The 22,586-nt window shown below is 37.2% G+C and overlaps 3 protein-coding genes across 3 annotated transcripts in view; all 3 read right to left on the reverse strand.

Annotated features, from left to right (window-relative positions):
- LOC132118696 (interferon-induced very large GTPase 1-like) overlaps positions 1-20,889 on the reverse strand; it is a 57,759-nt gene extending 36,870 nt beyond the window's left edge. The window contains exons 1-5 of the mRNA XM_059528656.1: positions 20,863-20,889; positions 16,678-16,737; positions 16,448-16,489; positions 11,072-11,692; positions 9,728-10,929 (exon numbers count right to left, since the gene is read on the reverse strand). Coding sequence (XP_059384639.1) covers positions 9,728-10,929; positions 11,072-11,692; positions 16,448-16,489; positions 16,678-16,687 — 1,875 coding nt within the window. The 5' untranslated portion in view covers positions 16,688-16,737; positions 20,863-20,889. The remainder of the gene's footprint in view (positions 1-9,727; positions 10,930-11,071; positions 11,693-16,447; positions 16,490-16,677; positions 16,738-20,862) is intronic.
- On the reverse strand, positions 4,589-9,321 carry LOC132118544 (interferon-induced very large GTPase 1-like). The gene is given in 2 exon segments (XM_059528457.1): positions 4,589-8,017; positions 8,019-9,321. Coding segments are annotated over 2 exon segments (4,557 nt in total). The 5' UTR covers positions 9,258-9,321; the 3' UTR covers positions 4,589-4,699.
- Positions 20,890-21,000: 111 nt separating the features above from the next.
- ctnnbl1 (catenin, beta like 1) overlaps positions 21,001-22,586 on the reverse strand; it is a 196,092-nt gene continuing 194,506 nt past the window's right edge. Inside the window, exon 17 of the mRNA XM_059528468.1 lies at positions 21,001-21,011. The gene's annotated coding sequence lies outside the window, so the exon portion shown is untranslated. The remainder of the gene's footprint in view (positions 21,012-22,586) is intronic.

The raw sequence follows: 22,586 nt of genomic DNA on the forward strand, positions 1-22,586 counted from the left end.
AATGTTTTCCTCAAAAACTTTCATTTCATTCATTTACTTTTCACTTAAAGAAAGACATGAACATCTTGGATGACATGGGGGGTAAGTTATCAGGAAAATTTTATTCTGAAATTAAACTAGTCCTTTTAAAATGAAGAATTACAAAACCGATATATATCTACAAGATTGTCAAAATTGATTCTAATTGTATTATTCAGATGTAAATTTAGATTATCAATGAATTCTTCATAAACCGTTCTTCAGAATCCCCAGGAGAAACTGAATAACTAAAAATCGCATTTCTATCTATCAGTTAGGGCTACTCTCATGTTGAGGTTAATTTTACCTTTGAGAGAAAGAAAATAATTTGTGCTGTTTGCTGATATCTTTGTATCTTAATCCAAATATTCTACTGACTCCTGTGGGCTCCATATATAGTGGTGTCCGAAATGATGAGAACACTAGTATTTTCAGGAGCTAAAAAAAGGTTTTAAGTCAGTTGTTTCCATCTTTTGCTGTAGTGTCCTTTGTGAAAAAGAAGTGCACTTAAAGGGATAGTTCACTTTCAAATTTAATTTTGGTAAGTTTTAGCTTACCTCAAGGGCATCCAAGATGTAGGTGTCTTTGTTTCCGCAGTAGTTTCCATTTTGATATTTTTAGGTCAAACCGTTCTTGTCTGTGACTCATATAATGGAGGTCTATGGTCACCACCTCACAGAGCATGCACAGAGGAGTCCAAATTAAACAATTACCCATCGTATGTACACATTGATGGCCTAAGACACGAAATGAGCGGTTTGTGTAAGCAAACAAACAGTATTTATATAGTTTTTACCTCCTGTACACAACCACGTACAACTGATCTGAGGGTGCGCGCCCTCAGATCAGTTGTGGACGTGGTTGTGTGGCATAGTCTGTGCAAGAGCGGAAAGCCCCAGAAGTGATCTCTCGCGTGTGTACATCACTCATTGTTTACTGTTTACTACACGATACACCACCAATCTGCACTGTCTGAAATATAATGCAGTAATTGTATTAATTAATTGGTTTATAATGCACCCAATAATCATCCATCAGGCCATATTTCTTATCATTTATGAATATTAGTATATTTATTTAGTTTATGTTTTTTTTTATGTATAACTCATTTATATTTTTTTGTTTCATGTGTATCTATTTAATCAAGGTCACTTGCAGTCCTATTTTTTTTCTTCTTTTTTTAATATGCTTGTTGAATGTGTTATAATTAATACATATTTACACTTAAATATTGAAATAGTCATTTTATGTGCCTTTTCTTTACTCGTCAAATTTCTATGAATGGGGCCCATTTTCATTATCTTGCCTAGGGCCCCACTGCCCTTCAGGCCAGCACTGCTCTTGCGGTTCTTTGATGTCACACACCAATCGGTCTGATGATGATGATCCACTTCAAGTCGAACAAGCCTAATGATTCAATGAACTATTCAAAAAGAACCATTTACTCTCCTGAATGAATCAACCATTTGAACGAATCAAATGAATGAATAAATCATTAAGACATTTACCACCACTTACTGGCAGTTTTAGTCTTATTTAGAGTATAATTTCATTAAAGAAACAATTTCATGTTTTCACAGTAATAATGATACAATTAAGAAAATAAATTATTAAAGTTATAGTTCATCCAACCAAAAATGACAATTCTGTCATCATTTACTCACATGATCCAAAAGAGTAGGCTATATGTAATAAATTTCATTAAACAAAATCTGAAACAATGCACACACTGTATATGATTGTTCTGAATATTCTTTTATAGTCAAATTTCATTTTTACGAAGTTTGGCCATTCATAGATCAGGAAAAAGTTAAACATTTACATAACATTACACACAAGTCACCATTAAAATGTTCTTGATGTTCAAAAATGTATAATTTTTTTGGGCTGTTTATGTTATAAAAATATAATAATAATTTATTTGTTTTTGTTTGGGTCTTTAGAATGTTAGAACTAGAACCTGTTAACACAATTTAGCTTTTAGTTAAGTAGCACATCTCACAGCTAATGATAATCAGAAACACAAACACAAAATCTGATCATTTCTTTTATGAGATGCACATGTTTTTCTCTACATGTTTACTTTCTGTTGTTACAACACAAGAAACAGTTTAGCCAACACACATAATAGTAACACAAGAAGACATTTTGTTTTATGATTATGCAGATGTCAAGAACAACACTGTGGTAAATGTCTTTGTTGAATATGGAAATATTTTTTAAATATTTGAAAATATCAATAAAATAAATACAAATAATGTAATTAACAGAACTCAATACATATAATACAATAATTCGCTAATAATTAGTTTATTTTGTACAAGACAATAAATTATTTTGGGTTCATTGTAATAACACTTCAAAATCAACAAAGACTGAAAAAGGCAGTTGGTGCTAATTGGTTATTTTACAGGAAAGCGAAAATAATTAAAACACACTGCAAAATTATGAAGTTATTGTTTAATGCACTTCATGTATAGTTCAGTTTTGAGATTTTGGCTTATTTTGCTTCCGTCTTCTTTTGCTCTAATGGAAAGGAAATTTCCAAGATTGTTTTAAGCCTAGATACTTTTTACATAAGTCATTAACTAATAACTGGAAGAGTTCTGTGATGATATGTTTTAGTTTTGTTTATTCTATTCATCTGCAATGTCTTAAGTCAAATGTATGCAAATTAGCACAGTTTAATTACTTAATGCCTGATTTGCATATCAGTGTGGCGATTGGCGATGAGGTTATTAATTTTACTGTATCCAGCTGTTGTTGCTCCATTAAGTTAGCCTGTATGCCCATGATATATTGTCTCAGCTTAACTTTAGCCAACTTGTTACATGGTAACTCATGAGTCAAAGATGTTAGTAAGACAAATGAACTATATCTGTCTTTTGGAATAATTAGCTGTAAATTCTAGGCACAGGTAGCTTAGTGTTTTGTTCATCACCACTCACCTCCACAGCAAGACGAACACGAGAGGGAGCTTCGCTTCTGCGGCTCTCTGCTTCTGTGACTGTGATGTGCCGATCAGTGTGTGTACACTGCAATCAATTTAAAACATTTAAAACTGGGTGCTTTCCTCTTAAAACTATTTAACAATGTGCTAAAATAATATTGTTGCCCAAAATTCATGAAATATTTTCTTGCAATGAATTTATCTTCTTGATTGATTGATTGATTGATTGATTGATTGATTGATTGATTGATTGATCCGATTGAAGTTATTATTTTTAACCCAACTTAAATTTCAATTCACATGGGTTATTGCACCATATGCTTGACCAGAGATATTCAACAAATGATCACTGAAATAAAAGTTGTTTTAATTATATTTATTGCTTTGTATAATGTATATTAAAGGTATTTAATTTTATATTAAATATAAGCGCTTTATATTTGTGGTGTTTCTGTCTTCTAAACTGCTTGTTGTGTTGTATCTCATAATCAGGCAAAAGACTTCTGAATGTGACAGACATGTTTATGAGAGCAGAATGATCAAACATTATCATCTTGTGGTGATTCACTGAAATGTTAGCATTAAAATATTAAATGAACAGCTTTAAGCCTGACACACTGCAACATCGAACATGTATTAAAGATGTATAAAAGAGTCACTTTCCTGCTAGTGCTGCAGTATTACAGACCACTATAAAGGAGTAAATATTAATATTTTTTTTATTAAAGGAAAATGTAGTAATTTTTTTTTTTACATGGTGCTCAAAGGAATAATTCACCCACAAATGAAAATTCAGTTATAATTTGCTTGTTTTCCGACTTGGAAGTCAGTGGGGATCAGAAACATTTGATTGCCCATATTCTTTTTTTTTCCAATATTAAAGCTTTAATAACAAACAATGCATGCTAGAAATGCACTCATCGCTTGATTAAGCCTAATTATATATTTTATTTAAACATTCAAAGTCTTTTCAGTGAAGAGATGTACATTTATACTGCTGTTAAAGCCATGTTAAGTATTGTCTATAACATCTCTGCTGTCACTGTACTTTTTAATTTAAATGCAAAACTGTAATTAGCTCATCTAAACATAATCAATATTTGAAAAAAGTCATGCATACACCCGACATACAGGCAGTTGTGTATTGAACATAATAATTTTTACCCATTCGTTAATATCCTAGGCATGTTATTATCAAATTAATAGTGCAGGTACAAATCATGCAAATAGCATTTAAACATTTGTTTGTATGGCATATTCTGTCCGACATGGAGTATTATTTTGAACTGATTAAATATAGGCAAGCAGGTCATTGTTAAGATCAAACATGCAGGCAATCAGTTAGCAATGTAAGGCAAACAACATATGCTTTCACACGAGAGCTTCTGATGCAGACATAAGTCTATTTCTTGTCAGAGTTTGGATTATTTGGTATGAATGTATTCTTCCAAACTCACCACTATAACAAATATATTTACTATAATAGTAAAACTACATTTCTCATTGATGCATGTCTCTGAGAAATGTATCTTTGTAGAGCAGCTCACATTCTTATTTGCTCTTGTAATATATTTGTGGCAGAAAAAAATTATGTGGCATTCTTTGAATGTGTGTGTTTTTTAGTAATTGCAACACAACTTATCTATTCTGTGAACTGCTTTTTCCAGTCAGTGAAGTGTGGAACATGTTTATTTAAGCTGTATTTGTATCAAAGTCTTTAATAATTGTTCCTTAAATATATTTATTCAGACTCTCAATAGCTTCCTCTTGAGAGTATTTTCTCCATTCATCTGGGATCTTGCCTCGCCCCTGAAAAGTTTTTCCATAGTACTTTTCCAGGTCTGTTTGGAATCTGCACACAAACCACTTCCAGTACGGCAGCTCAGAGAGATCTGGGGTGATGCTCCATGAAGCATATTTAGGACCTCCTTTTCTGTATTCCTTCCACAGGACTTTATCATTTGAGCTATTTGGATAAAAAGATCGATCACTGGCTACTGCTGATGTGCAGATGTCAATAGATAGGTTTGTTGTTCCTCTGTAAAACCACCCTTTCAGTCCATTATTACGATGGAAAGGCACACTGTGATCTCCAGGATGGTTCTCTATTGTGTTGGTGCAGATGGCTGCACAGAAAGGACACTGAACCCAACAGCACTGACAGAAGTGATCGATCAGAATCTCTTCTGGTCTGTCTCTGTGTTTCAGCTTTACTGGAAATGTTTCTGTACTGAATTTACTGTTTATGTCAGATATTATAGAAGGAAGTTCTCTCTTCATCACATCTTCTAGGAATCGTACTTCAACATCATCTTGATTCACTCCGCTGAGATCACTTTTAGAGAATACCAGCACATCAGAGAGCTGTTGAGTGAAATGAAGCAACCACAAATCAAAATTAGCATGTTTGCTGGATTCATGTGCTGCTTCTGTGATCATCTGCTCCAGGAGTTTAATGCTGTTTTCCATCTTGGGTCGAACACTATCTTCAAATCGTTCAGTGATGTACTGACTGACTTCATCTCTGATGAAATTCTTGAAGTGTTCTTTGGGATTTTTAATGTAGGTCATGTATGTGTTGAAGTCCTGTTTTTCTGCCAGTGTCCTCAGGATGTGTTTCTCCAGATTTGATCGGTTCCCATTCAGTGATTCACAGTTTGTCCTCATTTCATCTGCTAAATCTCTGGCAGTTTTTTTGTAGACATTCTGCTGAATGGGATCTTTGAGTTTTTTACAAACAAATTCACCAAAAATAGCAGATGATGATGCTCCTTGACAGTATTTCTGGAAAATGCTGTAGTACTCTTCACTTTTCCTCTCAAAATAGAGAACAGGATCATTGGCATCCATGAAGATTTTGTATTGATCTGTGAATGTCTTTTTTGTTTTATGGCATATGTAAAGTATCAGATCCATGAAGAATTCACTCTTGAACACATATTTCACTTCTGGCCCATCTTCATGCTCTTTCATTCTCATCTTCATGTAATCTGTGAGTTGTTGAATGCAGCTGATGTTGTAGCCCAACTTTGCGATGTTAAATGTATGAATCATTTCATCTGTTTGGTTTGAGATGTCAGTGATCAAGGCTCTTATCTGAACTTCATTCTCTTTAGATAAAGCAAAACCAGCCTTCTCTTTAACTACTTTGTACACATTTTTGAAAGGTCCTTTAAATCCACTGGATTTCTTTAACTGAACATATTCTGAATAGCTTGGCAAACTGAACATATCTTTGAACTGACTGCTGTCTTTCATACGGTCTGAAGGGAGACTTTCATAAATCTGATTGAGGAGCTTCTTCACATCTGTTAATATATCAATATCTTTGATTTTAGGAGTGTCTCTGATGATCGCTTCTGTCTGTCGTCTCCAAAAGGAATCAAACTGTGATTTCATTTGATTTTCATCAGTTGCTTGGTCTTTAAATTTCAAGGCAAGGTCTTTGCTCTTTTCAAAGAGAGTGTTTTCATGTTGATTTCTCTGAGCATCAATCTTTTTCTTAAGTTCACGCTGCTGAAGAACCTCATTTAATTTTCTCTTAGTTTCCCTCACAATGTCTTCTTGAAGCTCTTTGATTTTTATCTCAAATGAAGCTTTCCACTGATTCAGAATATTTGCATCTCTGTCTTTCTCAAAGAATTCAGACATTGTCTTTTTCATCTCTTCACTTTTTACATTTAGTTCTTTTTGAAGATCAGTTTCCTCAACAAAATTAATTGCTTCATTTTCTATTTTGTTCTGAAGCTTGTTTTCTATTTCCAGCATGGCACTCCGAAGACTCCAGGTCCACTTGCTGTATTCTGTCTCTAGTTTCTTGTATGTTGCGATTTCCAGAGAATTTTTGAAGCTGAACACAAACTGTTCATTTAGCAAAGCCTCCCAGAGATCTTGAATGTGGTCTCTTAGGCGTGTCAGCATAACTCCGTCTGATTTTGAAGCATGTGATAGAACAGTTTGTTTCAGTTCTAGAATGTTCTCGCAGTAGTTTGGGTTTGGTGGAGCCATGGGTGGACTGCCCTCCCAGAGCTGAGCGAAATACTTCACATCTTCCTGGATATCAAACGCAATCACATCACTGAATTGTTCTGCATCACAGACTTCTTCTCTAGCAGCGAGTTCTGTCATGTTGTCCAGTTTCTCCTGCAGTCGTCTCCTTCCCTCTGTGTTTTTCTCTCCAGCTGTAATATCTGAGACATTCTGATGCACAAACATGCAGCTTGGATTCAGTCTGACTTTATTCATCCTCATGAAGGCCTGGACAACAATCTGAAGAATGTCCTGCATCTCAGATGGGTTTTCTCCAAATATATTAATCAGGGTCATATTTCCTAGACCAACAACAAGCGTGGCCATCTCATTGTCATGATGTATTGTTGAAATTTGTGCAAGTTCCTGTGCACGAAGTCCCTCTGTATCAACAACCAGAATATAATCAAACTTCAGCTCTGTTTTCATTTCTTCTGACACTTTGATCAGCTGCATGAAAGCTCCTCTGGTGCATCTGCCAGCACTGACCGCAAACTGGAGTCCAAACATGGCATTCAGCATAGTGGATTTCCCAGAGCTCTGAATCCCTAAAACTGACAGCACAAAGAGTTTCTGGTCTCCCAGTTTCTTCACAACTTGATCTAGAACAGCAGTGACCCAAGAGAGAGGAACATGAGCAGCATCTCCATCCATCAGCTCCATGGGGAAACCTGAGATCATCATCTCTGCTGCAAGACTCGGGAGAGAACAGAAGTCAAACTGCAGATGATCTTTCTTGTTCTTCTTCACAGATGCCCATGATTCATAGATCTGACCAAACTCTCTCAGGATGTGCTCCAAGCCAAAACTTGTCCTGTTAATTTGCTCTGATATGTTTTCTAGATTTGTTTGTTCAGTCTGCAGTTGGTCTGATTTGTGAACCTTTTTCAATGTTGAGACTTCTTGCCATTTCTTGTCAAACTCCTTATAAAGTTCACAGATCTTTTCTGAAGTGAAGTCATTCAACAGGTTCATCATCCATCTGAGGAAATACTTTTTTTTCATCATCTTTCTGTGATTTCATTGTTTCAATAAATTTCCTCATAAACTCACTCAATCCTTGGTCCATCTGTTTTTCTCTTATTTCTCTCATGTTCTTTAGTTTGGTACTTTTATCTTCTTCTAGATCTTCTCCTCTAAGGCGATGCAGTTTTTTGTTCATGTCACACCAGTCATGCCACAGTTTCCCCTGACAGGGCAGGATTGTTTCTTTCACTGTTGATGGATCTTTTCCTCTCAGTAAACACATGATCTGATCTGCTGCTCGTTTTCCTCTCTGACACTCTGGATCATCCTCATCTACTCTGATTCCTGTGTGTTTGGCCACATCTTCAAGCTTGAAAGTCTTTTTCTGCTCAGTCAGAGTCTGTCTAATAGTCTCTCTTATTTGCTTAGCTAAATCAGCTTGGTTTTTGTTCAAAACACTGATTATGAATTTTCCATTCCCCAGAACAGTTTTATCACGGTTATTGTCAGTGAGCAGACAAATGAGAGGCTGAGGAGATCTGAAGAGTGATCTCACCAAACCCTTGTACTGGTTTTTCTGTCCAAAATCAGGTAAGAAGAGGACATTTACTGAAGCCGTACTGGTCAGAATCTCATATTGTTCCTCATTCTCTCCTGCATCTCCATGAAGATTACAGAAAGCAACACAGTCATCAAATGCATCTGTCTTTTTCCCAGAAGGACAGTACCAGGCGATCTCCACCACTCCATCCATCAGTAATCTGGTTCTGCTGCTACCTGAGCAGTTCCTGTGGAAGAACGTGTTGTGTTTCTCATTGATGAGGCTGTTCATCAGCTGAGACTTAGATGAAGACACAGAGCCAAACCTGAAGAAAGACACCATTGGAGTCTCAGCCTTGTAGACCGGCTGGGTTTGACTGATGATCTCATTGTTGCTGTTCTTCATCTTCCAGCTCTTGTTGATTTGTCTGAATGTCCAGAGAGGAAACTCAATCTGTTGTGTGAATGGATCAGGAACAAGCAGAGGCAGTGCATACTGACACTGTGAGAGTTTAGTCACCATCAGCTGCTTCAGGAAACCATCAGCACAATGAAACACGGCCATCTGAACATCCATCGGGTGAATATCAGGATCATTCTCACCTTCTTTCTTTGTGTGTTTTATGACAGTGTATCTTGCTCTGTAGTTCATGTTCATTAACTTGTGTAGAAATGAGTTTACAAGTTCATTCTCTTCTTGTGGTTCCTGAGACTGAAATGACCTGGTGATTTCAAGAATCTCGGCTGTTTTCATTTTATCTTCTCGTCTTTTTGCCAGATCCAGTCTGTAATAGAGTTCTTCAAGCTGTTCACTGGTTTTAGGTTTCTGTAAATATATAAAGACATAAATATATAAAATCTAATTTGATATTGTGTTACATTAGCAGAGATGAAAGCCCAGTATACACAGATTAGAAAAAACGAAAAATTATTTTAAAAACATTATGTCAATCATATAGATAAGAAATAATTTAGCAGGAAGCATTTTAATAATGTACACAAAATTCAGTTAATTTATGGCCCTATAATTTGAAAGGGATGAAAAATTAATTTTCTGTGGTGTATTTGCAAATCAAGTATGTATTATTGTCCATATACTGGACAAATTGTAAATGAGGGAAGAATTCTAGACCACTATAGGAATTAGCACTCAACTCTTAATGGTTAAAGAACCTCTAAATCCCATAAATGTCCCGACCCTTGTCATTATTATTGGTCACTTACCTGTAGAGCAGAGGCTGTTTGGGAGCAGCACATTTTCATGTTCTCCATGTCTTTTATTCTGTCTTCTTCATAGTCTGCTGATTTTAGTCTCATTAGTTCGTCTTGTTTCGGTTGTTCTAATAATTTTATCTCTTTTATTTCTACTTCATATTTGGTCTTAAGATCTTCTTTTTCTTTTTTGATTTCATCTCTCTCTTCTTTAAGTCTCTGGTAACTTTCATCCCTAATCTGTTGTTCTTTCTCCCTCCTTTTCTCAAATTCATCTTCTATTCTCTTTCTTTCCTTTTGTAACTTTGTCTCCCATTTCTCTTTTTCTGTTTTGTATTGTTCTTCTCTTTTTCTCCTCTCTTGGTCATTATTCTGTCTTTCTTCCTCCATCTTCTTTCTCGTGCTCTCTTTCTCTTCTTCATGTTTAGACAGGAGTTCTTCTTTCTCTCTCTTCTGTTCCTCCACTTTGTCCATTAGCATCTTCATTTCTGCTTCTTGTTTTTCTCTTTCCATCTGTCTGAACATCTTACACGTGTAGTAACTCCCTCCATTTGCTGTCACCATGTCACTGATTTTCTTCAGTAGTTCAGACACCTGCACACGGTCTTCAGTCATATTATTATTGAACACATGGTATCTGTTTCCACACTGTTCAATGATCTTCATCAAATCAGAATCAGGTTTTCCCAGATACGCTTCAATGGTCTTCTTCTTCAGATCATCTCCTCTGGTGAAGAGCACCATGGTGTACATTAATGAGTTTTCACCAAAAGTCTCCTGAATGATCTTCACAGTGTTTTCCTCCTCCTGAGTGAAACGGCTCACTGATATCAATAAGAGAAACACATGTGGTCCTGGCAGAATCATGGAGATGCAGTTGGTGATTTCTCTCTGGATCTCTTCATGACTGAGTTTAGTATCAAACAGTCCTGGAGTGTCGATTACTGTCATTTGTCTGCCATCAATCTCAGCTGTCTCTCTTTGACACTCTTTAGTTACTGAATCATGTGACACATCTTCTTTAAATGCTTCTCTCCCTAAGATGGTGTTTCCTGTTGCACTCTTTCCAGCTCCAGTTTTTCCCAGCAGGACAATCCTCAGGTCATCTGAAGCCTCTGTTGAATCTGAAAAAAAGAAAACTGCACTAGTTATAAGTGTGTAGTAGTGCAGTAAATGGATAAAAGATAACACATCAGTGGTTCGCAATTCTGTTTCTGTATTGACAACCCCTGATGTCTCTCAGTGTTGACCAACAAAACAGATGTCTTCATTTGCTACACAAATAATGGGAAGGAAACTACTGTGATTCAACATCTCAGCGTGGTTTTGAGACATACTGTATTCTCTCATTATTACCTTGCTGAATCTGTGTCTCTAATGAGATTATTTTCTTCCTCATTTCTTCAAATGTCTTTAAATGTGAATCCAAAAATGTTTCTGTGGAGTAACAGCTTCTATTTTCTTCCACCATCTGCTCCAGTTCAGTCACCAACATGGAGACGTGTGTGTTTGGCTCAAGGAAGTGATGTCTTCCCCCAAAACCCTCAATGACTGATTTCATTTCTTTATTCAGTTCTTGAGTCTTGTGCTCTGGCTTCTGGAGTATGAGCACCATGATGTGGTTGTAGATCTTTGAGCTAAATACTTTCTGAATCTCCTCTGTTTCTCTTTTGTCTTCATCAGAAATTGGACCATCAGAAACAATGAAGAGGAACACATGAACTCCAGGATCACAGAGAGACACACATCGTAGAGTCTGACGCATCACTTCCTTCTCTGAGAGATGAGTAAGAACTGGAAGCTCCACCAGAGTGATCAGACGTCCATGAACTTCCCCCTCCAGCTTCACACACTCTCTTAGTTCTGATCTGATCTCTCTCTGGTTCAGGATGAAGTTTGATATGAAGCATTTTGATTCTCTGTCACTCCCACACAGAACCACATTCAGCTTTGATAAAACGTTGACATCCTCTGCCACTGAAAAACACTCAACATTAGTTTGGTTGGTCAGTTACATGACTTATATTAAAGTTTTCTTTAGTCTTAAACATTATAAAATGTGCAACAGCAATTAACTCATGTACATTGAAATATAAATTAAGTTTCCACTCTAATGAATTAGCCAATGTAATTATATAATAATGTTTATTAAAGTTATTTGTTTTACAGTTAACTTTTTTTCCAAATCTCCCCAAACTAATATATATTCAAGTAAAAAATAATTTAACACATACCTTTCTCTGTATTATATAGACCTCCCTGAACACACATAATTTGGTGCAAAAACAGACCTCCCTGATACAAATATTTTTTTATTTTTATGACTTATGATCCACTATAAGTGTGCGGTGGTGTTTGTGTCTATAGAGACACTGCCCTGGTTATTTTATTCTTCTATGGAGTGGGGGAACTATTAAGTCACTGTCACGATTGTCAGCTGGAGTGCTCATGAACTCCAGTAGAGGGCACTCCACTCAGGACTATTGTATTTGGTGTCTGAACTCTAGGGGTGTAACGATTCACTCGTTTTCTCGATGCAACGATTACAAACCCTGTCGATTCATATGCATCGATCTTGAAACATGATTTTTGAATCGTGAATCGCCGATCTTGGACAGCAATCGATTCAAAATGCTAAGAATCGAATGAATCGCGATTTCTATAGCGATTCAATGCTTTCAAAATGTATACACATTAAATTACTACACGCACAAATTAATGGAGACCTTGAAGAGTGTTCGTGAATCGTGCCTCTTATCTGTCCTTCACGCGCTCCACTGTTTACCGACTGAGACTGTCACAGGATTGCGCTCGCGCTCTGTTCGTCTCTGACGCAGCTGACGTGTGATCTATAGGACTCGTGTCCAGTAATGCTAACGTGAAGTAGTTTTACTTTTCTGTAGTTTGTCAATGGCTCTCTGCATCTTACCGACGGAGTTACCGGAGCCGTCGACAGCTGTATTTATTGCATGGACGGAGCAGAAATGTAAGTGTCTAAATCATACGCACAGGTCCATTGAATGATAAATGTTTTTAAACAATGCGGATGAACCGAATATGCGAAGGAAACTTTTAAAATTAACCACAGCATTAACAACGACCTTGAAATAAGAGCGCGAGATTTATCTGATAATCAGATGCATGAAAGTAGCCTAGCGTTTGTTTTCTTTAGCAAACAGACATCTGGCACGTTTTCTCTCAGAATCATTCGCTGATGGAGAGGAAAAGTTAAATAGAGATGAAGACGTTTTTACACTGAAAGAGAAGCGATCTCGCTCTCATAGACGTGCCAGGCTATATCTGCAGCTAAACTGAATAAAAGCAGAATGAACTGATGAAACTAAAAAAAACCCACAAACAATTTATGAATGATGCAGTGCTAATTGACATTTATTACAGTACAGAAACTTTAAAGTATATTTTCTACCTTATTCTGTCCAGAAAATTTAAATAATTGCTAATTAAATGTAGCCTAGAATATAAAACAATCATAAAATTGCCATTAGGAAAAAAATATATATTACAAATGATTGATTATTGTCCAGCAGTGTATTTGAATTATTACAGCTAATTAAAAGTAATTAAAAAAGAAGATAATTCCTTGTAAAAAAAATAAAAATAATAATAATAATTATTATTATTATTATATAGGCTACATACATAAAATGATTGTATTTGACATTTCTGTCACTTCTGAAATTATGGCTACGCCCCTGGTGTGACAAAATGTTAGCTTATACATAATACTCTTTAAGCTCTTTTTTAAAAACTTGGCTTACATACATTTTTACGTATGCCATGTCGCATCATTAAACTAGCATTTAACAATGGACAAAAGTTTTTTTTCTTTTTTCTAACCTATGGTTCTCTAACCATAAATGCTACTGTAATTTGCCCCCTGACTAAGCATTTAAATAATTTAGTAGAAGCATTTAAATAATCCCGTGAATGCACTTAAAGAATGCAGAATCGAATCGTTATAATTGAATCAAATCGAATTTAATTGTGAATCGAATCGAATTGAATCGTTTTAAATTTGCAAAAATCGTTATTGAATCAAATCAAAAACCTATGAATCGTAATCGAATCGAATCGCTGCCTTCCCAAAGATGCACAGCCCTACTGAACTCCATTCCGCATCATCCCGTGCCTAGTGCTAATCACCGCCAGCTATTCCCCATTACCACTGCCCTATATATACTGTTTTTGAACTGAAGTTAATGCAAAGTCTTGTCTAGCACCGTCTGACATTTCTGAGCGGTTTCCTAGTGTTTGTTCCTTCTGTGTCTGATCTTGGATTGTTTATACCGCCTGTGATTCTCTGCCGCCAGCCCCGATCTCTGCCTGGTATTGTCACTGATTCAGGATATCCCTTACCACACTTGATGCTGTTACCTGATTTCTGCCTGTTTGAACATTCTCTAATAAATACTGCAATTGGATCTGAACGTCTCTGATTCCATGTTTCAGGAGACTTCACCAAACCAGGATCCAGCAGGCCGGTATCTTTTAATTATCGAGATATCTGTTCCCACTTCTAGGTCAGCGTTTCACCTATCCAGATCAACCATGGACCCATTAGACCAGCTATTACATCTTTGTCAAGGAGGCCTATCTATTGAGGAGCATGTTCAATGGTTCTGTGAGTTATCATATCAAATACTGTTTTATGAAGTTTTTTTTTTAAGGTTTTAAGGACTTGTTCTGTTTTGGACTCCATGAACCAACAAAATCATGGTTACCTGGAGGGGAATTTAATGGCAGTTTTGAGGGACATCATGGAATATTCTCTTTTGTTGTGTGACTCTCCGTTCACTGGGGGTGAGGCAGGGGACAGTGTTGAAACCCCAAATTGTTTTGGGTGGGGCCAACATTGTCAAGCGCAGATGGCAGTTGAGCTTGAACCACCAGAGCCAAGATGTCACAAGATGGCCGCCAGCCCCGAGCCACTGCACAAGATGGCCACTGCTGCAGAGCTTCTCCACAAGAGTCTAGACCCAGAATGCCCGACATGTCCAAGTCAGCTCCCAAGATGGCTACCCTGCCGCAGCCAGAATCAGCACCCAAGATGGCTGCCATGCCAGATCCTCCACCCATCATGAAAGTTACGCCAATGTCTTCAGCCACCATGGACAACATGCCAGAGTTCCCAGTCATCATGAGTGTTGCATTTGGAAACAACAGGGCTTTCCATGACTGTTTGAGGCTTGCTTCTAGTTTGGCAGACCCACCGTTGACATCAGTGTGAGCAGCTGGCATTTCAAGGCCTTCAGCACCAGCAGTTACTGAGGCAGTTCACCTATCTACAGTACTTCCAGTTATGGGGGTAGCTATCTGGTGTGTTTGGGTTGCATACTGTCCTACAGCTTCTACAGAATCCGTTCCTCAGCCAAGCCCAGCCCTGGAATCCATTCCTGAGCCAAGTCTAGTCCTTGAGTTCGCTCCAGTACCCTCGTCATGGCCAGGAGTGCCGTTTCCTGGTCCTATGACTCTAGTGAGTCCAATGCTTTCTGAAGTGGCAGATTGCACTGCAGAACCTCCCAAAGTGGCAGCATCTGCTCCAGCTCCTCCCGAGGTCACTGTTTCTGCTGTAGAACCTCTAGAGGTTGCAGCATCGGCTGCAGAATCTCCACAGGTGTCAGTAGTGTCCACCTGTGAACTCCTTGCCTGCCCGGTCACGGCCACGGAGGCCGTCTATGAACTCCCTACCCACCCTATCACAGCCATGGAGGCTGCCATTAATCTCTTTTTTTCTCTGTTTCAGGCTTACTGGACCAGACTTGCTCTCCTGTGCCATCAACTCCATTGTGGTGGTCCTCTGCTCCAAGCTTGTGGGCCTCTGTCCCATCTTCTCGGCTGTGGTGGTCCTCTGCTCTGCCCTGGTGGGCTCCAGTTTTGTCTGCCCTGGTCTGGTGGGCTTCTACCTTGACCGCCCTGCCCTGGAGGGCTTCTGCTCCTCCTACACCACCCTGGTGGGCTCCTGCCTCGCCAGTATCAAATTGGCTCTCTGCTTTGCCTGCTCTTCACTGGTGCTCTGCCGGCCACGCCTTGGCTCTTTGATTCACCTTGGCACCATGTTCTGCCTCCCTCTCCGGTCCATCCACTTCCAAATGGACCTGACCCTCCATCCCTCCCCCTGTTCCACCTCCCACCTGAACTTAATACTATTCTCAGTTAGGAGTGTCTGGAAGCCATGAAGTTGGTGCAAGTGTCGTTTAGCCCAGTCTGACATTTCTGAGCGGTTTCCTAGTGTTTGTTCCTTTCGTGTCTGGTCTTTGATTGTTTATACCACCTGTGATTCTCTGCCGCCAGCCCCGATCCCTGCCTGGTATTGTTACTGATTCAGGATGTCCCTTGACACACTTGACTCTGTTACCTGATTTCTGCCTGCCTGACCATTCTCTAATAAATACTGCCTCTGACTCCATGTTACAGTCACTCTTTAGGTGGTTCGGCTATTAGCATGACACTGGTTCCCTCTACAAGATTATTGCAAAAAATAAGATATTTGTTCAACCATAGTTCATGAAACAACATTTTGTCCATCAATAATCTTTTAGATTTCCAAATTTCAGGGCAGGGGCTTTCCTTCTAGGGTTCTAGGTGTTTTTGCCCATGAGGAGGAGCAAAGTTTGAATGTTGTTTACAAGCAGTACTTGACAATTTCTGCATGGTGCACCTTTAAACATTTGGACTGTTCAATATTATATCTGAACATAATTGCTGACTTACTGTTGGGTTGGTCAAAAGGTGGACTTCGCCGCCCTCTTATAACTGCAAATAAAGTATCATGCACAATTTCAAACTTCACAGATTCTTTGCTATCTTCATTTAAAATATTTTCTTTCTTTCATAAAACACAAAGGTTATTTTCCTGCTAGAAATTCAACGACATGGGGATAAGTAAATCACAAATTTTCCTTTTTTTAATACATTTTTGTATCTGTACTACACATATTTACCACCAGCCATTTTAGTCTTGTCAGGAGGATCTTTGCATTGACTTTGCAGACTTCTGCTACCTGCAGATAAAACAAAGTGATAAAGAATATTAATAACTGCAGAGACCACTGAGCCTACTTTGGGAAGTACAAAGAACAGGGATCCATCAAAGTCTGGTCATGTTTGTGGTAGTGTATCATGACACAACCCAAATGAGACCTCTAGCTGCGTTCACATTTGGCAATAACATGCAATCACTGTAAATAGATCAAGCATAATGGATCATCAGTCAATCAGAACACGGCATGTTTACACTTGGCAACATCAACTGACTTTTTATTAATCTAGATAACGGGATCGATCGGTTCCCGTGCATTATTTAAATAAGTCTGAAGAGAATGACCCAGTGCAAAGTCAACCTGAAGGGGAGGGTTTTCTTTTGAAAGCATTTTCAGTCACGGGACATTTTACAAAATTAAATTAAATTAAATTTATGCATTTAGCAGACGCTTTTATCTTACAGTGCATTCAGACTATCAATTTTTACCTATCATGGGTTCCCGGTGAATCGAACCCCCAACCTTGGGCTTGATAAGCAAACCTCTACCAATTGAGCTACAGGAACACTTTTTTTATTTTACAAATCAAAGATAGGTGTAGGAGTCTCACTAGTCTCCACACACGTTTTCTCCGTCTTTTTTTCTGACAGTTTGCGAGAGAGGGAGTGGTGATTTGGGGGAAGGGATAGTGGTGTTTCATGGTTTCAGCCTGTTTTGCTGCATCTGGTCCATTCATAGGAGAAAACCCACCAGAATCACAGAGTTAAAGTGGTTCTGTACTGAGGAATGGGCTTAAACTCCTAAAAGCCATCGTGCAGGACTGATCAGCAGTTACAAGAAACTTTACTTGCAGTTATTGCTGTAAAGGGGGTCACACCAGATACTGAAAGAAAAGATTCACATACCTTTGCTATTCTAAGATATTTAACACGGGATAATTTTTCTCAATAAATAAATGATAATAAAGTATATATTTTTTGTCTCCTTCATGTTTTGGGTGATATTTATGCAGAAATATGGAAAATTATATATATATATATATATATATATATATATATATATATATATATATATATATATACATATATATATATATATATATATATATATATATATATATATATATATATATATATATATACATACATATATATATATATATATATATGTATATATATATATATATATATATATATATATATATATATATATATATATATATATATACTCCTTATTAGATATTTTTAAATAAATTGGAGAAATTAAATGTGTCATGTCCTGCCAAGAAGAATATAAGAATATATTGTGCCTGTTCGAAAGGCTTCTTAGACTTTCTTCCGGTGACCAATGAACATTTGCAACGTCACTATCATGTGTATCACGGGGAAGCAATGTTGCCAGCTTAGCGACTTTGTCGCTAGATTTAGCGACTTTTTTACAAAAAAACGACTAGCGACAAATCTAGCGACTTTTTTTGACGGACCTTATTTAGTCTCTGAAACTCTCCGGTACTGCCGCACGAGCACGAGCTCTCTCTCCCAGCGCGCGCACACGCCTCTCTCTCTGCATCAGCTAATATGTTCTGCGGAGCAGAGAGGACCAGCACTTTCAGTTAAAAAAAATATTCTGTTGCTTCTAACTCTATTTTTCTAAGTATAGCCAAAATCACAGTACAAACATTGTCTTAATTTTATGTGAATGTGATTTCATTAGACGATGTCGTTAATAGGATTTTAGTGCAGAGATTAACATCTTTGAGAGCTGGTTATGTAATCTTAATGGACAGCGTTTCAGTCATTATAATATTAATTCCGTTATCGGACAACAGAAACATTAAAATATAAGAAAAAAAGTTTTATTGAGAATTTTGGCTGCATTAAAATGCAGTACATGAGCACAGAAAGGGCAAGATTATATGACGCTCTTACGTCTTGAATATGCTAATTAGCATATGACGTCATCTAGCGGCATTTAGCGACTTCTCAGGCAGGGTTTAGCTACTTTCTATTGAAAGAAGTTGGCCAAACAGGGGAAACGGGGGAAGTGGAGCAGGTACGCTGAGCAGACTTGCAGAACGTGAACTCCTTCCATGAGCAATCCGTTTCATCTCGCATTTGTATGCAATATCTCAAACTTACTAATTTAATATAGTTGTGCTTGCATATGAAGTAAGTGTATTTTGTTGTTCTTTATTTAAATCTGCTGATTGTTTGATCCCGCGACGGAGATTCATCTAGCGTTATTGCGCCACATGTAGCTATATGTGTTTATGACAATATATAGGCTATAGTTGATTTGTCACCGTTAAGCTTGCTTTCATGCTCATTATAGCTGATGCAAGTAGGCTAATGTTAAGTATTTACTGTGAGATGTGTTAATGTTTTATCGAGTTATTTCGCGACTAATGTCTAACTGTTTACAATATAATAAATGTGTGCCTCAGTCACGTCTAGTGCAGGAATGGCGCCATCTTGTGGGCTGTAAATGCGCAGACATTTTAAACTGCTTTAATTTGTAGTTTAATTTTATACTTGAAAGGATTGCTATTGCATAATTGTTTGTAAATGTTTTTTAATAATTACTCATGTAAGATTATTTTCTATTCTGTTCCAGAACCAACACTTTGCCATCAGTAAACTCCTTTAATGAGATTCCGAAGTCTGGGGTGAATTCTTCAAGTCAGAAGTCATTATACAGTTCTGACCGACTGTCTTACAATTTAAAACCTAAATTACAGTGCCAATAAAGGACTGCAACAGATAGCCCTGTTTAAATGAATTGAATCTGTGTTGTTTTCGTTGTGACATTTGTTGTTTTCTCTTACACACGTGATACATCGTGATACAACTATCTGATACTGAAGGCAGAGAGTGTATTAGACGCAAATCGTTAAATATGCTATTTCTCGCATACATTTTCATTTCAAAATGCCTTTTGTGCCCAGTGAGTGAGTAGGTGGGTCTGCTGCTTTTTGTTAACGCACATGAGTAGCCTATTAGGCTATAGGAGGCTAAGTGTTGTGAAATGTGAAGATAATATACCCCTTGATTAAGAGTTTTATACTGAAAATTGGTAGAGTATTAAGTCTGTCGCGATAGTCGATACATCAATTAAAAGCACGAAAAAAAAGAGCTGCATAATTTTTCCGGCCGCGATCATTTCTTTTTTCAATTTTTATTTACAAAATGTGACATTTCATGATATGGGGTTAATCTGGAGCGCAGTCTGTGGACAGCCCGCGGCAGACACACCCTCTCCGATGGCACAGATGTCCCGGGAATAAAGAGATAGCCTAACATATATATATATATATCAAATTACCATGAAGGAAAAAAAACGTTAGGCTATCAGGGGCCGTTCACATGTCGCGCCTAAAAACGCGTGTAAAACGTCAACGCTAATCATCCATCAGATGCGATCTCCGTTACAAGGACATTTTTCCACCACCGGAAAACCCTTGCTGTAACTCTGCTACAAGATTTATTTACGAAGAAAAGTAAAAAAGGACGCAGTGTTTGGATGCACCACATTCTTCAAAAACGACGGGGCATTTCACCCCGAAGAGTAGTTTCTTGTCCTGTTGACCTGTTGCTCTTGCGTCATTCTGAAAAGTTGAGATGTTTTTAACTAGATGTGGTGCGGACGCGTCGCTTCCGTTATGAGCGCGCATACTGCGCGTCTACATTTGAAATAACGGACTTGAGTGTCCAAAAGACGTGATATGTAAACGGCCTCTTAATCGGTTAAAATGTTTACTTTCGCCCTTACGAAAAATAACCATGGTTTTATTATAGTAAAACTATGGTTTTTTGGCGTGTTGACTACCATTTGTATAACCACATATTTACTACAAATACCATGGTTAAACTATGGTTAATTTAGCAAAACCATGGTTAATTTGTGGTTACCATGGTTTAACTATAGTAACCATGTTTTTTTGGTTTTATTTGTAGTAAAACCATGGTTAATTTTCATAAGGGCGGTTAACGGAAATGTTTACTTTTCGGTTTATTCTATTTGTCCCAGCATCTTGCAGCATTTATTAAATACTGTCTCACTTAATAAATAAAATAATTGTCCTATGCATTCAGTAACTAGGGTATTTAAAGTGTTACACATATCTATTTGTTTGGATTTGAGTCTTACCTGGACTAGACGCCACGAGCCTATGACTGTCGCCAAATCGAAAGAGAAAGTAAATTACGTTTTATCTGATCGCACACAGATGACGAACTTCTAACTTTTATTTATCACTGTCATCTTGTTTAAAAACATCTGCATCTCAAACCGACACGTTATGAACTGAATTTAATTGTTTCATTAAGTTGATAGGCTACTATTTAAACAGAAACTTCTAATCCACCACACCACAGCTATCTTGGAGCTAAAATGGAAAACAAAATTCAATTGGCCATGTTAGCCTGCTGTACATATTTTTGAAGTCTAAATTGACAGTTTATTACATTTTTTTCAGAAGCATTTCTACGTGTTCTACTCGTCTAATAATAACCCCCTTATTATAGAATTGTGCTAATAACCCCTATAATACCAGGGCTTGAACTAATTCAATAGGTTCACTCAGCAGAATCGATATTTTAACGTTTCTGTTTCCGACTTCCTCGGTTTGGGTGGAAGAAATACTGGTTAATAACGTTATTTAAAAAAAAACAATATTCTTTGCCTATAATTTGCCTAATAATATGATATTAATAAAGTAGCCTACAGCGTTTGTTAGTCAATATCCCGCTGCGCTTAGTCACAGGCACAGCATAATCTTTTCTCGATTTTGGCCAGATGTAGGCTAATAAAAAAACTATTAAACTGTGACAGTGAATCATGTCTTTAAGTTTGTTTCAGTGCTCGGTGTGATGTGATGTTGTTCTGTTTCCAAAATATTTTGTTGTTGTGGTTGTTTAGGAATATGATCAAATCTCCAGGATAATCAGCTGTCCAGATGGTGCATGCATGAGAAGTATTTATGACTCCCATACAACCCTTTAAATTACCACATTTGCAAAATGAAAAGAAGATGTTTAGATGTTGCTAGCTAAATAATCTGTGTTAACCTATCAGAACCTGCAGAAATGAGGTCAACTGATCATCCATATGAATTTAAATAGTGTTTCTGTAATATGAGTTAGTTCTAGGCTGGCTCCTCTTATTCATTTTCTACAGTATGGCCATTGGAACTGAGGAGAAGTCTTCAATAAACTCTCTGCCAGCTGAATCAGCTTTAAATTTGACTCCTGGCCTTCATTGAGTATATAAGTGTAATGTGTCAATAATAAAGAGAAAAGATCATTAACTATTAATAATAATATAGTATGTCAAGTTCAGTGTTCATGTCTCTAACATGACAGTGTTTCTGAAATTTCTCTGTGATCTGGAAAAAAACAAGATGCTATAATTATATTACATATTCTAAAACCTCAAAAATATTAATACTACCTTATTATGAGGTTGAGAAATGCAAACTTGATTGGTCCTTTCAGTTTTACACAGAGAGATCTTTTTATGCACAAAGTCAATTTAAAAATATAATAAATAAATTCATTACTAGGAAAGGAGACCACTTCCTGCCACATGTTTGTATGTTTCCATTGTACCTTTTAGTATGCTTTAAACTTTATAGCAGCTTTAATTTAGTTGTATTTCTACTTAATTATAAGTTCATTTCAGTTTAGTTCACTTTGTGTTTTGTTTCCAAATGCAGTGACTTCAGTTTTTTCCTTGTTTAACTGAAGAAAGTTCTGGCACATCCAACTATTAATTTCATCAATGCATTGGCAGAGGGAGTCAATGGGGCTGTAGTCATTTGTAGATAAGGCTATAATCTGGGTATCATCAGCATAGCTGTGCAATTTGGTTCT

This window comes from Carassius carassius, chromosome 37, assembly GCF_963082965.1.
Source record: "Carassius carassius chromosome 37, fCarCar2.1, whole genome shotgun sequence".
Classification (NCBI taxonomy): domain Eukaryota; kingdom Metazoa; phylum Chordata; class Actinopteri; order Cypriniformes; family Cyprinidae; genus Carassius; species Carassius carassius.